The 13,459-nt window shown below is 41.8% G+C and overlaps 1 protein-coding gene and 1 long non-coding RNA gene across 3 annotated transcripts in view; one reads left to right on the plus strand and one right to left on the minus strand.

The window, feature by feature from the left end:
• The first annotated feature begins 1,981 nt into the window (after positions 1–1,981).
• LOC107394545 (dolichyl-diphosphooligosaccharide--protein glycosyltransferase subunit STT3B) overlaps positions 1,982–13,459 on the plus strand; it is a 143,542-nt gene continuing 132,064 nt past the window's right edge. For both annotated transcript variants that reach the window (XM_070547595.1, XM_070547594.1), the window contains exon 1: positions 1,982–2,460. In XM_070547595.1, coding sequence (XP_070403696.1) covers positions 2,201–2,460 — 260 coding nt within the window. In that variant the 5' untranslated portion in view covers positions 1,982–2,200. The remainder of the gene's footprint in view (positions 2,461–13,459) is intronic.
• On the minus strand, positions 3,650–4,805 carry LOC139064289 (uncharacterized). The gene is made up of 2 exons (XR_011517366.1): positions 4,627–4,805; positions 3,650–3,896 (listed from the first exon to the last, which is right to left on the minus strand). It is a non-coding gene; the product is annotated as an uncharacterized lncRNA (long non-coding RNA).

Raw genomic sequence — 13,459 nt, forward strand, 5'->3', positions numbered from 1 at the left:
TTTTCAAATAAGACTCACAAACCTGAGTCAACACCAGTCTCATCAAAGCTGGGGTTCTGTCGCTGTACTTTTTGTCTAAAAAACGTCCTTATGTCCATCTTCACTCATGCGTTTCAGGCAGAGAGTTTAGAAGAAGCCGGCTGCTGAAGGGCTTCTTCAGTGGTGGAGGCTCAGGCAGGCTGTATACAAACTACTGCCAGCTCTCTGTTGGACTTTGGTACTGCATGTTACTTCCGCGATTTAGATCCAGGGCTTTTCATAAAACATCCGGGGCTTCAACCCAAGTAGCCGGGCCTAACGCTGTTGCCGGTACAAGATCTGCTCGGGTGCAAGATCGTCTTGGGGTCCTTCGACTGCCGATGACATCAAAGTAGTTGATTGGCTGAACGTGAACCTTACGGAATTACATAATCACGTTACTTTGTTATCACGTTACTTTAGTCCAGGCAAATTTTTCTGTTGGAAAGATGGACAACTTTTACAAAGAAATCCATCATTACCTCTTTGAAAATACACTTTTAGCATAGAGCTGCATGTATATTAGGGCTGAACGATTAACTGCATGTGCAATTAAATTGCGATGTGACAAAAGGAGATTTTCTAATCGCAAAGGCTGCAATTTGGCAGCGAGTGGTTAGCGCAATGCTAATATATGTGGAAAAACCCATAGGAATACTAATGCTAATTTCACTGATTACATTCTTACAAATTCTGAATTAGAAACGTGCCAAATGATTACATTTGGAGTCTAATAGAAAGTAAAATTACCATCAATCACATAAGTACAGACAGGTATTTTAGTAAAGCCAGAAAACTTTTAACTCCAGAGTTTTGGCTAGCAGCTATGAGCGTAACTGAACTACACATGGACAAGACGTCAAAAACTAAACACAAAATACTTCAATAAACGGGAAACACTTCTTTCCTGCAAATACAATTTCACAGGCGTTGCTAATACCTATGATCCTTCAAGGGATGTGCTCAAAGAGGAGTTCAACATTATGAATACGGTATAGTGTTTTATTTTACAAATACCATTATAAACACAATTTTACGTCGTAAGAAACATTATTTTAATAACAAAATTGCCAAATTCTTTCCAACAGTAAAGATGTGTAGTGTATTTTGTTTGAGTGGGTTTGCCGTACTTTGACGTCATCGGCAGTCGAAGGACCCCGAGCCGATCTTGCACCCGAGCAGATCTTGTACCGACACCGCCCCTGTCGACAGAACGTTTCTTTTACCTGAGATATCACAGTCCTTGGAGACGGCTGTTGGACTATTGTTCTTTTTCCCTCTTAGGACTGGATCACATCTCAGATAAATAACTAACATTTTTATTTCATGGTTTATAAACCAGAACACGAACAAACTAAATGTATAAATTGGATCAAAATCTCGAAGATTTATTTGGAATGCTGATAAAAAAGTGTTTTATTTCAATAAAAACTTTCCAGCCTTGATGAATGGCTGATTCTTGTCTTTGCTGGAGGACAGAGGATTATGAAACACATCTGTCTTTCTTACATCTCTACCAGTCAGTCCACAACATCCGAGAGAAACTGAAATATTGCTCTCATGAAAAACATTTATCTTCACTCACCTACCCATCGCTGGAATCATTTAAACCTCCAAGAGCTTTTTGCACTTTGTCTTTCTGTTGCAGAGCTGTTGAAGAACAAATGAACAATTCTAAATTAAACTTAATTAGGTAATTGTTTATTCGAAGCACACAACAGTATGATTAATTTCTATGTAGCTGAAGCTAATCCATATTTTAATCAGAGGCGGCCACATTCAGGTCTTCACTCATTGGTGAACCCTTTTGTCATTTTAAAAATATCATGCTCTCCTATTGGTGAAAAGATTGCAAGTCCCGCCCTTTCGTACTTGTCGATCTGTGAAAGGCCAAAGGGATTGTTAAAGGCTCCGCCCATCGCGTAAGTCCCGCCCCTTTTCACCGGCGTTCAATCGTGAAGCGGATTGCCCGTGCAGCCTTGCTATGTGGCGCATGAGTATGCACGCAGGGACCGAACGGCTGCGGTTGTGATTTTTCACACCTACAAACGTACACCCGGAAGGCTCCGAGGACAGGATTTTCCACTGAGGGGACTTTTACAACCGCGAGGAGCGGAGAGGGAGACGGGAGCTCCGGCTGGAGGAAGGCGGCAGCGAAATCCAACCGACGCCGCACGCAGAAATGGCGGAGCACCACGCAGCCAGCGACGGCAAGCACAAAGCGTCCAGCAATTCCGGGAGCTCGGTGCACGGGAGCAGCCGCCTGGGCGCCGGAGGTGGAGGAGGGGGCAAAGGAGGCCTGTCTGGCGGGCTGACACAGCCAGCTGGGTGGCAGTCTTTACTCTCGTTTAGCATTCTCTTTCTGGCCTGCCTGGCAGGATTCAGCTCCAGACTTTTTGCGGTGATCCGGTTCGAGAGCATCATCCACGAGTTTGATCCATGGTAAGCTAGCTGAACGATTCCCACAGATTAGTTGATGGTTATGTCAGTGAAAGAGGTTAACAGCGCCTCGTGATTTTTTATATATTATGTTTATTTTTTTTTGAATTATATATTTAAAAGTTGGTGCCTCAACTGCATTAAGTTAACTTACTGTTATTTAAATGGTATTTAGCATCTCCTACTGAGGATAAAGTGTTGCTTTTGCTCATACTGACTAATAAAAAGGGTTTTGTTTGCTGTCCTTGGCACGGACTCCGAACAGAGAGGTCAAAGGTAAGGTGTACGGTCTGCTTTCTGGGACTTGACGTTTATTATGTTGATCCGGGTCTTTCAGCCAGCTAACTAGTCTGGTGTGACTGCTTCTGTCCAGTTGCTGCTGGTGGTCCACTTCAGTTTCATCTGCAGACAACTTTGCAGATGTTGGGAGGAAAAAGAAAGAAACCCGAGTGAACCAGCCTCCTGCTCTTAATACTTGTAATTCATTGAAAACTCTAGTGAAAGTGAGTGAATTAAAGTGGTTAATCAAGGATTTTATGAGGCGAGCTAATCGATATGATTGACTTGGACTGTTTATCCTGCAGGAATAGATTCACTAACACATTTTTGGTGCTGAGGACATTTCCTGGTAGTTTTAACACGAGGAACTCGACTGATCCTGTCTGGTGAGCCTGCCACCACAATGTGGGATAATTCTGCTTTGTAACAAAGTCACATGGGTTCTCAAGAGGCAGACTGGTTGCACTGTCATCCCACCCTCCTGCTTCCTCTACTCAGTGGCTTTCAGCCAGGTGACATGAGTGATGCATTCATTTATTAATTTTCAAGGACAGGTGCTCCATCCCGTTCAGGGTGACTCTTATTGTCAATTATGTTGATAACCTGATTGCGTTTTAGGTTTCGTGTGGTTCAGGTGAGCTCGATCCTAATTTGAGGCGAGTTCAGTGTTGCAAATCTGCTTACATATTTTCTCTTTTTTTTAAGGTGGATAAGGTTGTGTAATCTGTATACATGGTAAATGTATTATCAATGGTATTTTACTTTAGGGCTGCAACTAACGATTATTTTCATAATCGATTAATCTGTCGATTATTTTTTCGATTAATCGATTAATCGGTTTGTTATTGTTTAGCTATTTAACCTATACAAGTGATGGATGCATTTCAGTTAAGAACAAAAAAACATAAGAGAATTGTGCAGTTGACTGCAATCTATTTTATTGCACATGAACACAGTCAGCAGTATAAAATGAGCTAAACAGTGCAAAATATCAGTCCAGAATAATTTTTAGCATTAGCTGGAAGCCTGCTCCTTCCACCATGGATAGTGGCCTCATGTCTTTTACCAGCATGTTTAGAATAGAGTTTGTAAGTGGTATGAATTGCTGGGGGGTGAGTGTCTTCTTCCCCATGTAGTTGTCCATCGTTGCTTGTTTTTTTCTGCATAAGAAACACAAATAGACTGAAATAAGTACACATATAAAATAAAGCAGCACACACACTACAACACTAAATCAATATTATATTATTTGAATTAATTAACAATATACAGTGATCATTTATTTTGAGGGTTACGTTCTACAAAATAGCCCGCAACAGGAGATATTCAGAAAAAAAGTAAAACATTTTTACTATTAAAAAGCTCTAAGTAAGAAGCTCATGAGGTTTTTACTTTGAGTCGGGAGTGTTTAAATTAGCCAGAAAAATGTGAAAAATGTTTATTTTGTGTAATACTGTTTAAGAAACATGATAAAAATGTGTTGTGAGGCGTTTTACAGCGTTAGATAGTAAAACAGCCTTTTAATAGTAAAAAAAATGACTTTTTCTGAATTTCTCCTGTATTTAAAAATTGAAAGTGTACAACTATGCCGCGTTATATTCACCTGGACACAGCTTGTCTGTATATTTTTCTCCGCGGAGTTGTCCTTTTTTGAATGAGGAACATAGTTATGGGTTTGTGCCGTTTTTCTCTTAACGAGAACATTCTTATAAACAGACGTGCTGAATTTGGCAAGCGCATGATACACAACACGGAGGAGATTCACGATTGCATCTAGTCAATCAGAAGTAGAACACCGCAGACTGACGCGGCAAAAAAACATGTTTAACATCCACTATAACGAACTCAGCTAAAACACTAAGTCCAGCTTGTTTATTTTCTGTTACTTACCGGGCTGGCTCTTCCAAATGACGGCTCACTTGACCGCGGTGCTCTTCCTCTGCTGCATCAGCCCCCACATGCTTTCGTCTCAAATGTGCTCCCATACTCGTGAGGTTTTTGTCCGGGGTTTCTCTTCAGTTTTGTCGCTTCTATTTTTCTTCCGTATTTCCTCTTGTTCCGCCATTTTCTCACAGCAAGATGAGCGTCAGTAACGTGATACGTCATGAAAACCGAGGGCACCCATTGGCTCATTTCTTCTTCTACGGCTCCACTGGTAGATCAGTGGCTCATTACTGCCACACACTGGCGGCAAATTTAACAGCTTGTAACCGATGTCAGATTGTGGTAAAAAATAGACTTTATGCGGTAAAATATGATTATTAAACAACTAATCGATGACTAAAAAAGTTGTTAACTATTTTAATAATCGATTATAATCGATTAAATCGATTAGTTGTTTCAGCTCTATTTTACTTGAATGTATCATAGAACTCGGAGCTGTCTCGGTTCAGCATAAGGCTGCAAAGTGGCACCGGTTTCCACAGCTACACAGCTGTGCGGCTCTTTGGCAACATGTCACAGAAAAAGAGTGCAAAGACATCCTTTGATATTCAGAACTTGATAAGGCCGTGCAGCTATAAGAAGTCTTCATGTGTTCTGAAAGTAGTCTCTTTTTGGCCCTCCCACAAAAGCAATGCTTCCCCGAACCAGTCCGCCGAGGACCAAAATGTACAAACCTATACATTTTTCTGCCAAGTAGATTTTTCTAATTGGACTGAATCAAAAGATATGCAGCAGAAACATACAGTGTTGTAAATACGTACTTATCCAATAAAAGCATTTTTTTGTTTAAATGTAGCTTTACTAAAAGTGAATAAAGGGTGGCCTGTTCGTATAATCTTTAAAAAGTTTCCTACAAGATTGTGTCATTTTGGGCATATGCCACGATTTTGAACAAATTGCAAATGTGCTTGTTGCAATTAAAGTGATTTGTAGTGTTACTGTTTAAGTTTGAATATAGAACATTTTAATAAAAAGCTATATTTAAAAAAACACCTCCACGGGGCATTCAGAGGTGTGCAGAATGAATGTACAGTTTCTCCTTTTAAAACTTGTGTAGAAAGATGAATAATCAACAATGGAGCATGGCTAGATCAACCTGCGGAGCAAAACCTTTTGCTGCTGCTGCCATTCATCTGGATTTCTTGGCTAAGTCTTTTCTCCGTCACAAAGAAAATACCTATAGACCCTTTTACTGTTTGTAAACAATATGACGTCAGCGAGAATGCGCGCGCAGCTTGGCAACAGAGAACAGCGTTGTGTCAGGCTTTATCAAGCTACGCTGCGGGGTTATCACCGGCAAATCTTGAATGTTATATTATTAAACTCACTTTAACGAATGGCAACAGACTCCCGGATCCCTGTGGCATTACGGAATGGGTGGAAGATGTAGGTGCGTGACCAGATATCCAGTGGCCAGATATATATACGTTTTTAGTGGAGAGGCCCAGTAAGTACACACGTGAGAAGCTACGGGCATACAAATCGTTAGATGCATACAACTATGTTGTCTGTGGCCACGTACAGAAAGTAAAATATCACCACATAGACTCTGAGTTTTGCGTCTTGAAGGCAGAAGTCCTTCCTAGCCAAAGACAAGGACACAAGACTGCTGTGTACGAGGCTTGGGTCATAGTAAACAAACCAGAGAACTACGTCTTCACAGCCAACTGTACCTGCATGGCAGGGTGAAGCTTGGTTTATGCTTGACGCATGCACTTTCCGCGCGGTGATGCGGCTGGAACGCGCTTCACAACTCACAGCGTTTATGGTTTGTGCGGCTCGTCTCTGCGGTGAGCCAATATTCTCCCAAACTGTAGGGGGCAGCATGGAGCTCTACAGCATGCATCCAACACTACACCACAGTAGAAGTAGAAATCACTGTTTACAACATGGTATTTCAGCATTTTTAACAGCGTCCTCGTCTTTTCCGACGGTGCGAGCTATTTCTCTCCAAGAATTATTAACAACATGTTGATCACGGTGATCTCTGAGAGCTGAATCATACAAATGTCTGTATTTACGAACCTCTGCCGTGCCGGTCCGCCATGTTTTTCCGCGTCCGACCGTCCGCGTGGTTAGAAATTTTCCGAGGTGCGCGTTGCGGAAATCTTGGGCCGTGCGGAGACGCGGTGGAGGGGCGTGGTTGTTAAAATGATGCAAAATGACGCTACTTTTCCGCGCGGAGCCGTGCGGACCTCGCGGACACGTCAAGCATAAACCAACCTTGAGTATAGCATAGGTTTCTTTTTTAGCGTGCTCAGAGTACAATCGTGTTAATTTTAGAGAAATACAGTTTATACTAATATGCAGTGGGAAAATACAGATGAATTAGAATGAAATGTTAATTTGAAGCATGAAATAAAGCGTATAAATTTGTTTAATTCTGTCATTTTGATGTTCCAGACTTGGGTCATGCTGCAGCCCCGCAGCAACAATTTTATTCAAAGTTGAGCTTTGTGTTAGGACGGGAAACTCAGAAAAGGCTGCAGTTACATCTCAGGCATGTGCATGGAAAGACCCTTCGGAATTCTGTAAAGTTTCAGTCCACTGCTTGAAGAGAAGCGATTCTGGCATCCATACGCAACAACCCGACTTTTTTATGTGCTCAGAACTTCAAAACAAAGGGTTTAAAACGCTGTTTTAGTATCGAGTGTGAATGAGGAAGCCTTCACTCTCGTTGCCAGGCTGCGCGTGCAACTTTTGATGACGTAGGTAGTAAAAGGGTCTATTCATGGGCTTGCCCAACTTGGCCTGCCGTGGGCCACGGAACATGGTATTGATATTTAAGGCCAGGAGAGAGCAGAGTGCACATAACACATCAGCGTTACATTTTTCACCCCAAACACATTTTTTACAGCAGATTTTTCACAAACAGCAGTAGAGTTATGTTGCTGTTAGCCAATCAGAGGAGAAGCGTTTGCATATATTCTATATTAATGAGCAACCTCCTAATCCCGTCGTTTTAAAGAGCATGAGAGCCTTTTTTCCCATGGAAAGCAACTCAAGCCATTCATTCATACGAAGGAACACAGCAAAATTATAATAAAGTGAGTGAATGAGACCTTTAGGAAACCCAAATGTCTCGTCACTTTGGAAGCTCCTGTGTCAGCAGTCTTGGCTGACTGTGATGTTGGCTTTAGCTGATCATAAACCCCTTTCAGATTGTTTCTTTTGTGTTTAAAACCGTGTTTTAAAAACATTTACAATAATGGCCATAAAAGGTTCCATTTTGCATGCATTCTTTTTTTCCTTGGTAAATGTAAGTCGTGCTCACTGTTTGGAAGGGACCTTCACTGTGAAACACTTAATTGTTTCTGCAGTTGTGGGTTGCTGCATTCCTTTTGCACAAAGCTTCAAACCATTTGCAAGTAAGCATTACATTAAACAAGCAAGTCAAATGTAGAATGATTGGATTTAGATGCCCTGAAATGTCAGACATATTCTTTAATTTGCAAACCCAGAAGCTGTACTGATTTTGTCGACGAGTGCCTGATGCCTTGTGACAGTCCTCTGGCTGGGCTGATTTCAGTTATTAGTTTTCTCTTTCAGTTGCTCGTCTTTTTGTTTTCCTTCCGTGATGCTTGCGATTAATTTTCAAGAGAAATTCTTGTCTTTTCTTCAGAGTGTATTTTATTTTTCTTAAGCCAGTCCAAATTTATTCACCGGCTTCTCAAGCAATTAGTCTGTAGATTCCTGCCGAGAACATTGTGTGTAGATGTAAATGTGTCACGGAGAAACGCCTCGATCCCACTGGTACAAACCCCCTTTTTTCTAAGTACCAGCATTTGCCAGGCTGCTGCTGGTGCCTCAGAAGAGAAGAATTAGTTCTGGCTCTCTGAATGGACTATTTACACGACCACTATTCAGATTGAGTTAGCTGGAAAAAAAATGTAACTGGTCTGAAAGCTGTATGCTGAGGCTCTCGTCTGAAAGGAATGTTTTTTTGGAAGCAGTTTTTTCCCCATCTTTTTATAAAGTTCTACAGACCTGAAATATCCAAGAGAAACCAGTTCTGTACTTGACTGTCTAGAACATTGATCTCCAAGATAATGTGCAATTATAGCCGGACATCTTTGCTGGAGCGAGTTAGCATGCGCACATGTTAGGAATTGATGCCTCATGTTTTTATCTGATGACCTATTTTTTGCTTTCCACTCGATTGCCATTATGGATACTTTCAAATACGTGAAGTGCTGATACCAGTACAGAAATGGCTAATGTGGAGCCTCATCCAACATTCTCAACTTGCTATAAAAAAAAAAGCTTGGTTTACACAATGTACAGGTTTGTCATCTCCCTCCTTCACATCTCATGCTTTTAAAGCACATCTCTGGTAGACATCCCACTGTGGAGTGCATGTGTGAAAAGCTGCTGTCAAAAAAGCTTTTGCTAAGTTCCCTGAATATTCTACCCAATGGTTCTGGTATAGATGCGATGATGGTTTAAGAAGCCCGTTGGATCGTCTTTAATGATTGTTTGCTACAATTCAAAGTTCCAAAACCGCATCGTAACACATCAATGGTATTATTGTCCTGTCTTCTTAGCCAATTTGAGAGCATTAATTGGTGTCTTCCTGCGTAGATCGTGGACAGCTCTCTCCCAAAACATTGTTCACACTCAAAAGTTCTTACATGCATTCAGATTTGTTGAAGTTTCTCTCAGATGGGCTATTTTGCTCTTAAATTCATACAAATGTCCCTCTTTGGGGTTTGAGATTCTTTCATTCATGCTCAAAACTGTGTGCTCTTAAAACCTGCTTTTATTTTTTTTCCTCTTGGATTGAAACAAGACAAATCTGGCAAAGACTCCCAGCCAATAGGAAGCCAGACATGATGCTGACCAGTAGGCTTATCTGTGTCAGCTCGTTTTACTAACATGCACAATTGAAATAGGAAGAAAATACATGGGTTTTGTGGTGTGGGGGTGGGGGGGTGGGGGGGCTCTAAACTTATACCGGTGGGAGCTTTAATTACAGTAAATCCTCTAATACAGGCCCGGGCCTGTATTTGACTCAAGCTCATAAAGCTCCAGGCCTTTATTGGAAGGAGGGCCAGTATTAGAGGCAGGCCTCTATTTCTATTTGAGCAAAATGAACTAATGGTTCACTGGAGTTTTTGACAATTAAAATTGTGCCCACATTTTCAAAGTTAAACACATTTCTTTTAACAACGGTAGTTCCTGCTTCAGCCATCTCCCCCTCCCCCTGCGCAGCGGCCGCAAACTCACTGATGCGCCTGCAGCCTCTCGGAGTTCCTGCTGCTCTAAACATTAAAATAATTATTTCATTTTCTGTTCCTCACTTCTGATTACCTTCAATGGTGTCTGTTTGTTGCAACCACCAGGTACAAAAACTAACTTGTTTTTATTTGACTATTTTTCTGTCCTGCCTGTTTATTATCTTCCTGCATCTCCTCTCAGTCCTAAAGAGAAACTGCTACCTGGGTTCATATATATTCACCTCATGAGTTACCTTTCAACTGCAGTTCTAAAAGATCTACCGACCGCAAAAACAGCGGAGTGCTCGCTGCTTGGCAGCCGTATCGGTGATCAGTGCGTCGGAGGACAAGGCGATGCGCGCAGCGTCCCGCTCCACAGCATGCAGCGAAACGCATCAGGCGCAAATAAAAGACAGAAAACATTAAAGGAAATGAACTGACATGAACGATCGCCTGTTAAATTAGTTTTTGAGGTGGCGACACCTGATTGTTACTGTGGCCGTGCTCAGGAGGCAGATCTACCGACCGCTAAAACAGCGGAGCGCTCCCTGCTTGCCGGCCGCATCAGTGATCAGTGCGTCGGAGGACAAGGTGATGCGCGCAGCGCCCCGCTCCACAGCATGCAGCGAAACGCATCAGGCGCAAATAAAAGACAGAAAACATTAAAGGAAATGAACCGAAATGAACGATCGCGTGTCGGTACTTACAGTCTGGCACAGCGCGTTGCCCCCCCCCCAGCGCAGGAGCTTGTCACCTGCTGATAGCAGGCTGTTGTCTTTTCCGAGGGCTGCATCTTGCCGGTCATTATCACGTGACAGCGACTAGTCGATGACAGGCATAAAAAGTCATAGTGAAGGCGACTAGTTCATACAACCCCTGCTACTGCTCCCCAGAGTGTTCTGCAGCATAATCAGCACGTTCTCTTTGAACTTGATAGTGTAATGACCTGGCTGGGGTTGTAAGCCAGGTGCATTCTGGGTATTGGGTTATATGTGTTTCCTATCGTTCTGCTGGTTCCTATGTGTTGATTTGCGTGTTGTGTGAGTGTTAGGTAAGCCACAGGGAAGGTGATGTGTGTTCTGTGGAGCGGGTTGAATTAGCATGGTTAACTGACACCGTGACTCTGTGTGGTAGGAGCGTGATAGAGGATCGGTGTCTGTAGCGTTACAAAGTGTTGAAGAAAAAGCCTAATAAAGGGCTGTGTGAACCTCTACTGCCTCCTACTGGTTGATTTGGGGACTATAATGCTGCCGCTGAGACGCTCATGCTTGCTTGTTACCACATTCCACCCGGCCACAATAAGAGACCGGCCATTATTCACCTCTGCCGATTCCGACACTGGCCAAAATTGGAGACCCGACCTTTAATTGAATACCGTCCTGTATTAGAGGATTTACGGTAAATGAGCACACCCAGAATAAGACTGACCAGCTCATTGGTCAGCATAATTTCTGGCCTCCTATTGGCTGGGCGACTGTAGGCAGAATCACCATGCTTCAATCCAAGAGCACTAGAAAAATTAATGTAATGGTTCTTCAAAAGATTTTTTGTTCTCAGTGAATGTTTAATTTAAATGGCAGAAGTACAAATATAGGTTAAAATGGCTTTAGAAAAGTGCCCATGTAATTAAAAGTTAATTAACCATGTAACACCGTTGTCTGGTACGCTTATACCTGGATTCAAAAACGGCAGTCGGGTTCACGTTTGGTCAAGTGAGCAACAGCCAATGGCTGTGCAGACAGATGTTGCACAGCCATTGGCTACAGTTACACCCAGTTCCAGCACTTTTACAAATCATCCCAATAAGGTCAGTAATCTGGATTGCATGATTTCGTGTTGGTTGATGGTTGCATTTGTTAGGATGTGAATGCCATCTATTATAAGCCTATAACGAGTAGTTTCACGTGACCTGAAAACTGTAAGAGCACTGTTGGTTGTGCTTCTATGACTTGTGTACTTCAGAATATTTTACAGTAAGTTTCATTTATCCTGTGATTGTCTGGAATGAAACTGCTAAGCCATTGTGAAGTGAATGAAAATACATAATTTATTACAAATGTTTTCAGTCTACAGTTATTAGTGCTTGTAAAGATGGTTGCAGATGTATGATAGAGTTGCATGTAATATCCATGCTTGCCAAGTTTTGAAGTGTGGGTGTTGTTACATCAGGTTGAAGGGTCACATCGAGGGTAAGGTAGGGCCAAGTGGGATTGTGCTTCTTGCACCATCTGTTGCTGTAGTATCTACCATCTGCAGACTTCCTCACTGTTCAACAGTTTTAAGCCCAAAAGCTGTTGGAATAATGCCTAAAGAGTTTGGTAACACAAGCGGTGTGTTTCTGCTTCTTTGTTCAGCTCATCAGCTTGCCTTACTGTGCTTGTCGATTTGCCTGTTTCATTGTTTGCCTAAAAGTTGGAGCATCCTATTTTGGTTTTATATGAAAACCTAAAATTTATAACATGCTGAGGCCTTTATTATCTTAAATTCTTTAAAAATCCTGCCATGTGAATTCATGGATTTTTTTTTCATATTCTGTCTCTCACAGTTGAAGTGTACCTATGATGTAAATTACTGACCTCTGTAATCATTTTAAATGGGAGAACTTGCACAATCGGTGGCTGACTAAATACTTTTTTGCCCCACTGTATGTGTCTTCCCCCAAGGCCTTCCCTAGGTGGGACTTGTTCAAAACATCTGACAGCCATCGCCCAACACCCAAACCAACCTAATTGGTGCCTTTCCACAAATAGGAACATCGACTTCACTTAAACCTACTTTTGGAGGAAGTTCATTCTTGTGCTTGCAGGCTTATTATTATTATTAATAATATTATTTAATGGTTAAGTTCCTGTAGTTGAAGACCTATTGAATGTACCTCAGCAGCTTAGTCTGTTGTCCACGCTCTTCTGACTTAAGCTCAGGACCACAGTCAAAGACGGCAATTATTTTTAATCACCTATTTCTCAAGGCTGACCTCAAAACAGAAGGGGTTTGAGTTTAAAAGCAACACTAGACATGCTATGCTCTTGGCTATCCTCTGGTGTTTTGGAATGTAAAAAAATCAGTTTTAAAAATATCAGCTGGTTGTGAAAAATAGTTTTGCTGTGATGAAGTGGTTGACCTTCACCTTTACCCACTCGATTATTCCCCGTAAGAATCGACCTCTTTAACCTTCTCTGCTCTAGTGTCAGATTAGCAAACATGACATCTAGATTTTCAAACACAGCAACAATTCTGCCAAACTGGACTGGTCCCAATCCTTTTGTATTTATATCTCAGATATGACCTCTTAAATGTCAGAACTACACAAATATTTAGATGGTTAGGCATTAACCAGTGCAATGGAACCAAACTCCTGCAAGTACAGGCCACTAGTTCTTCTCTTGTTTTCTGTCTCATTGCTTTGGTTCCCTTTGCCAGACCTGGCAGTGAATTGAATATAGCAACATTGTGTGGGTTTAAACATACTTTATCATGTAAAAAAAAAACGCCTTTCAAAGTGTGGTTATAATTTCGTTGTTTCCGTGGTTTTGTAAAACAAAACACAAGTTGTTGCTGGTCTA

The sequence above is a fragment of the Nothobranchius furzeri genome, chromosome 19 (genome assembly GCF_043380555.1).
Source record: "Nothobranchius furzeri strain GRZ-AD chromosome 19, NfurGRZ-RIMD1, whole genome shotgun sequence".
Classification (NCBI taxonomy): domain Eukaryota; kingdom Metazoa; phylum Chordata; class Actinopteri; order Cyprinodontiformes; family Nothobranchiidae; genus Nothobranchius; species Nothobranchius furzeri.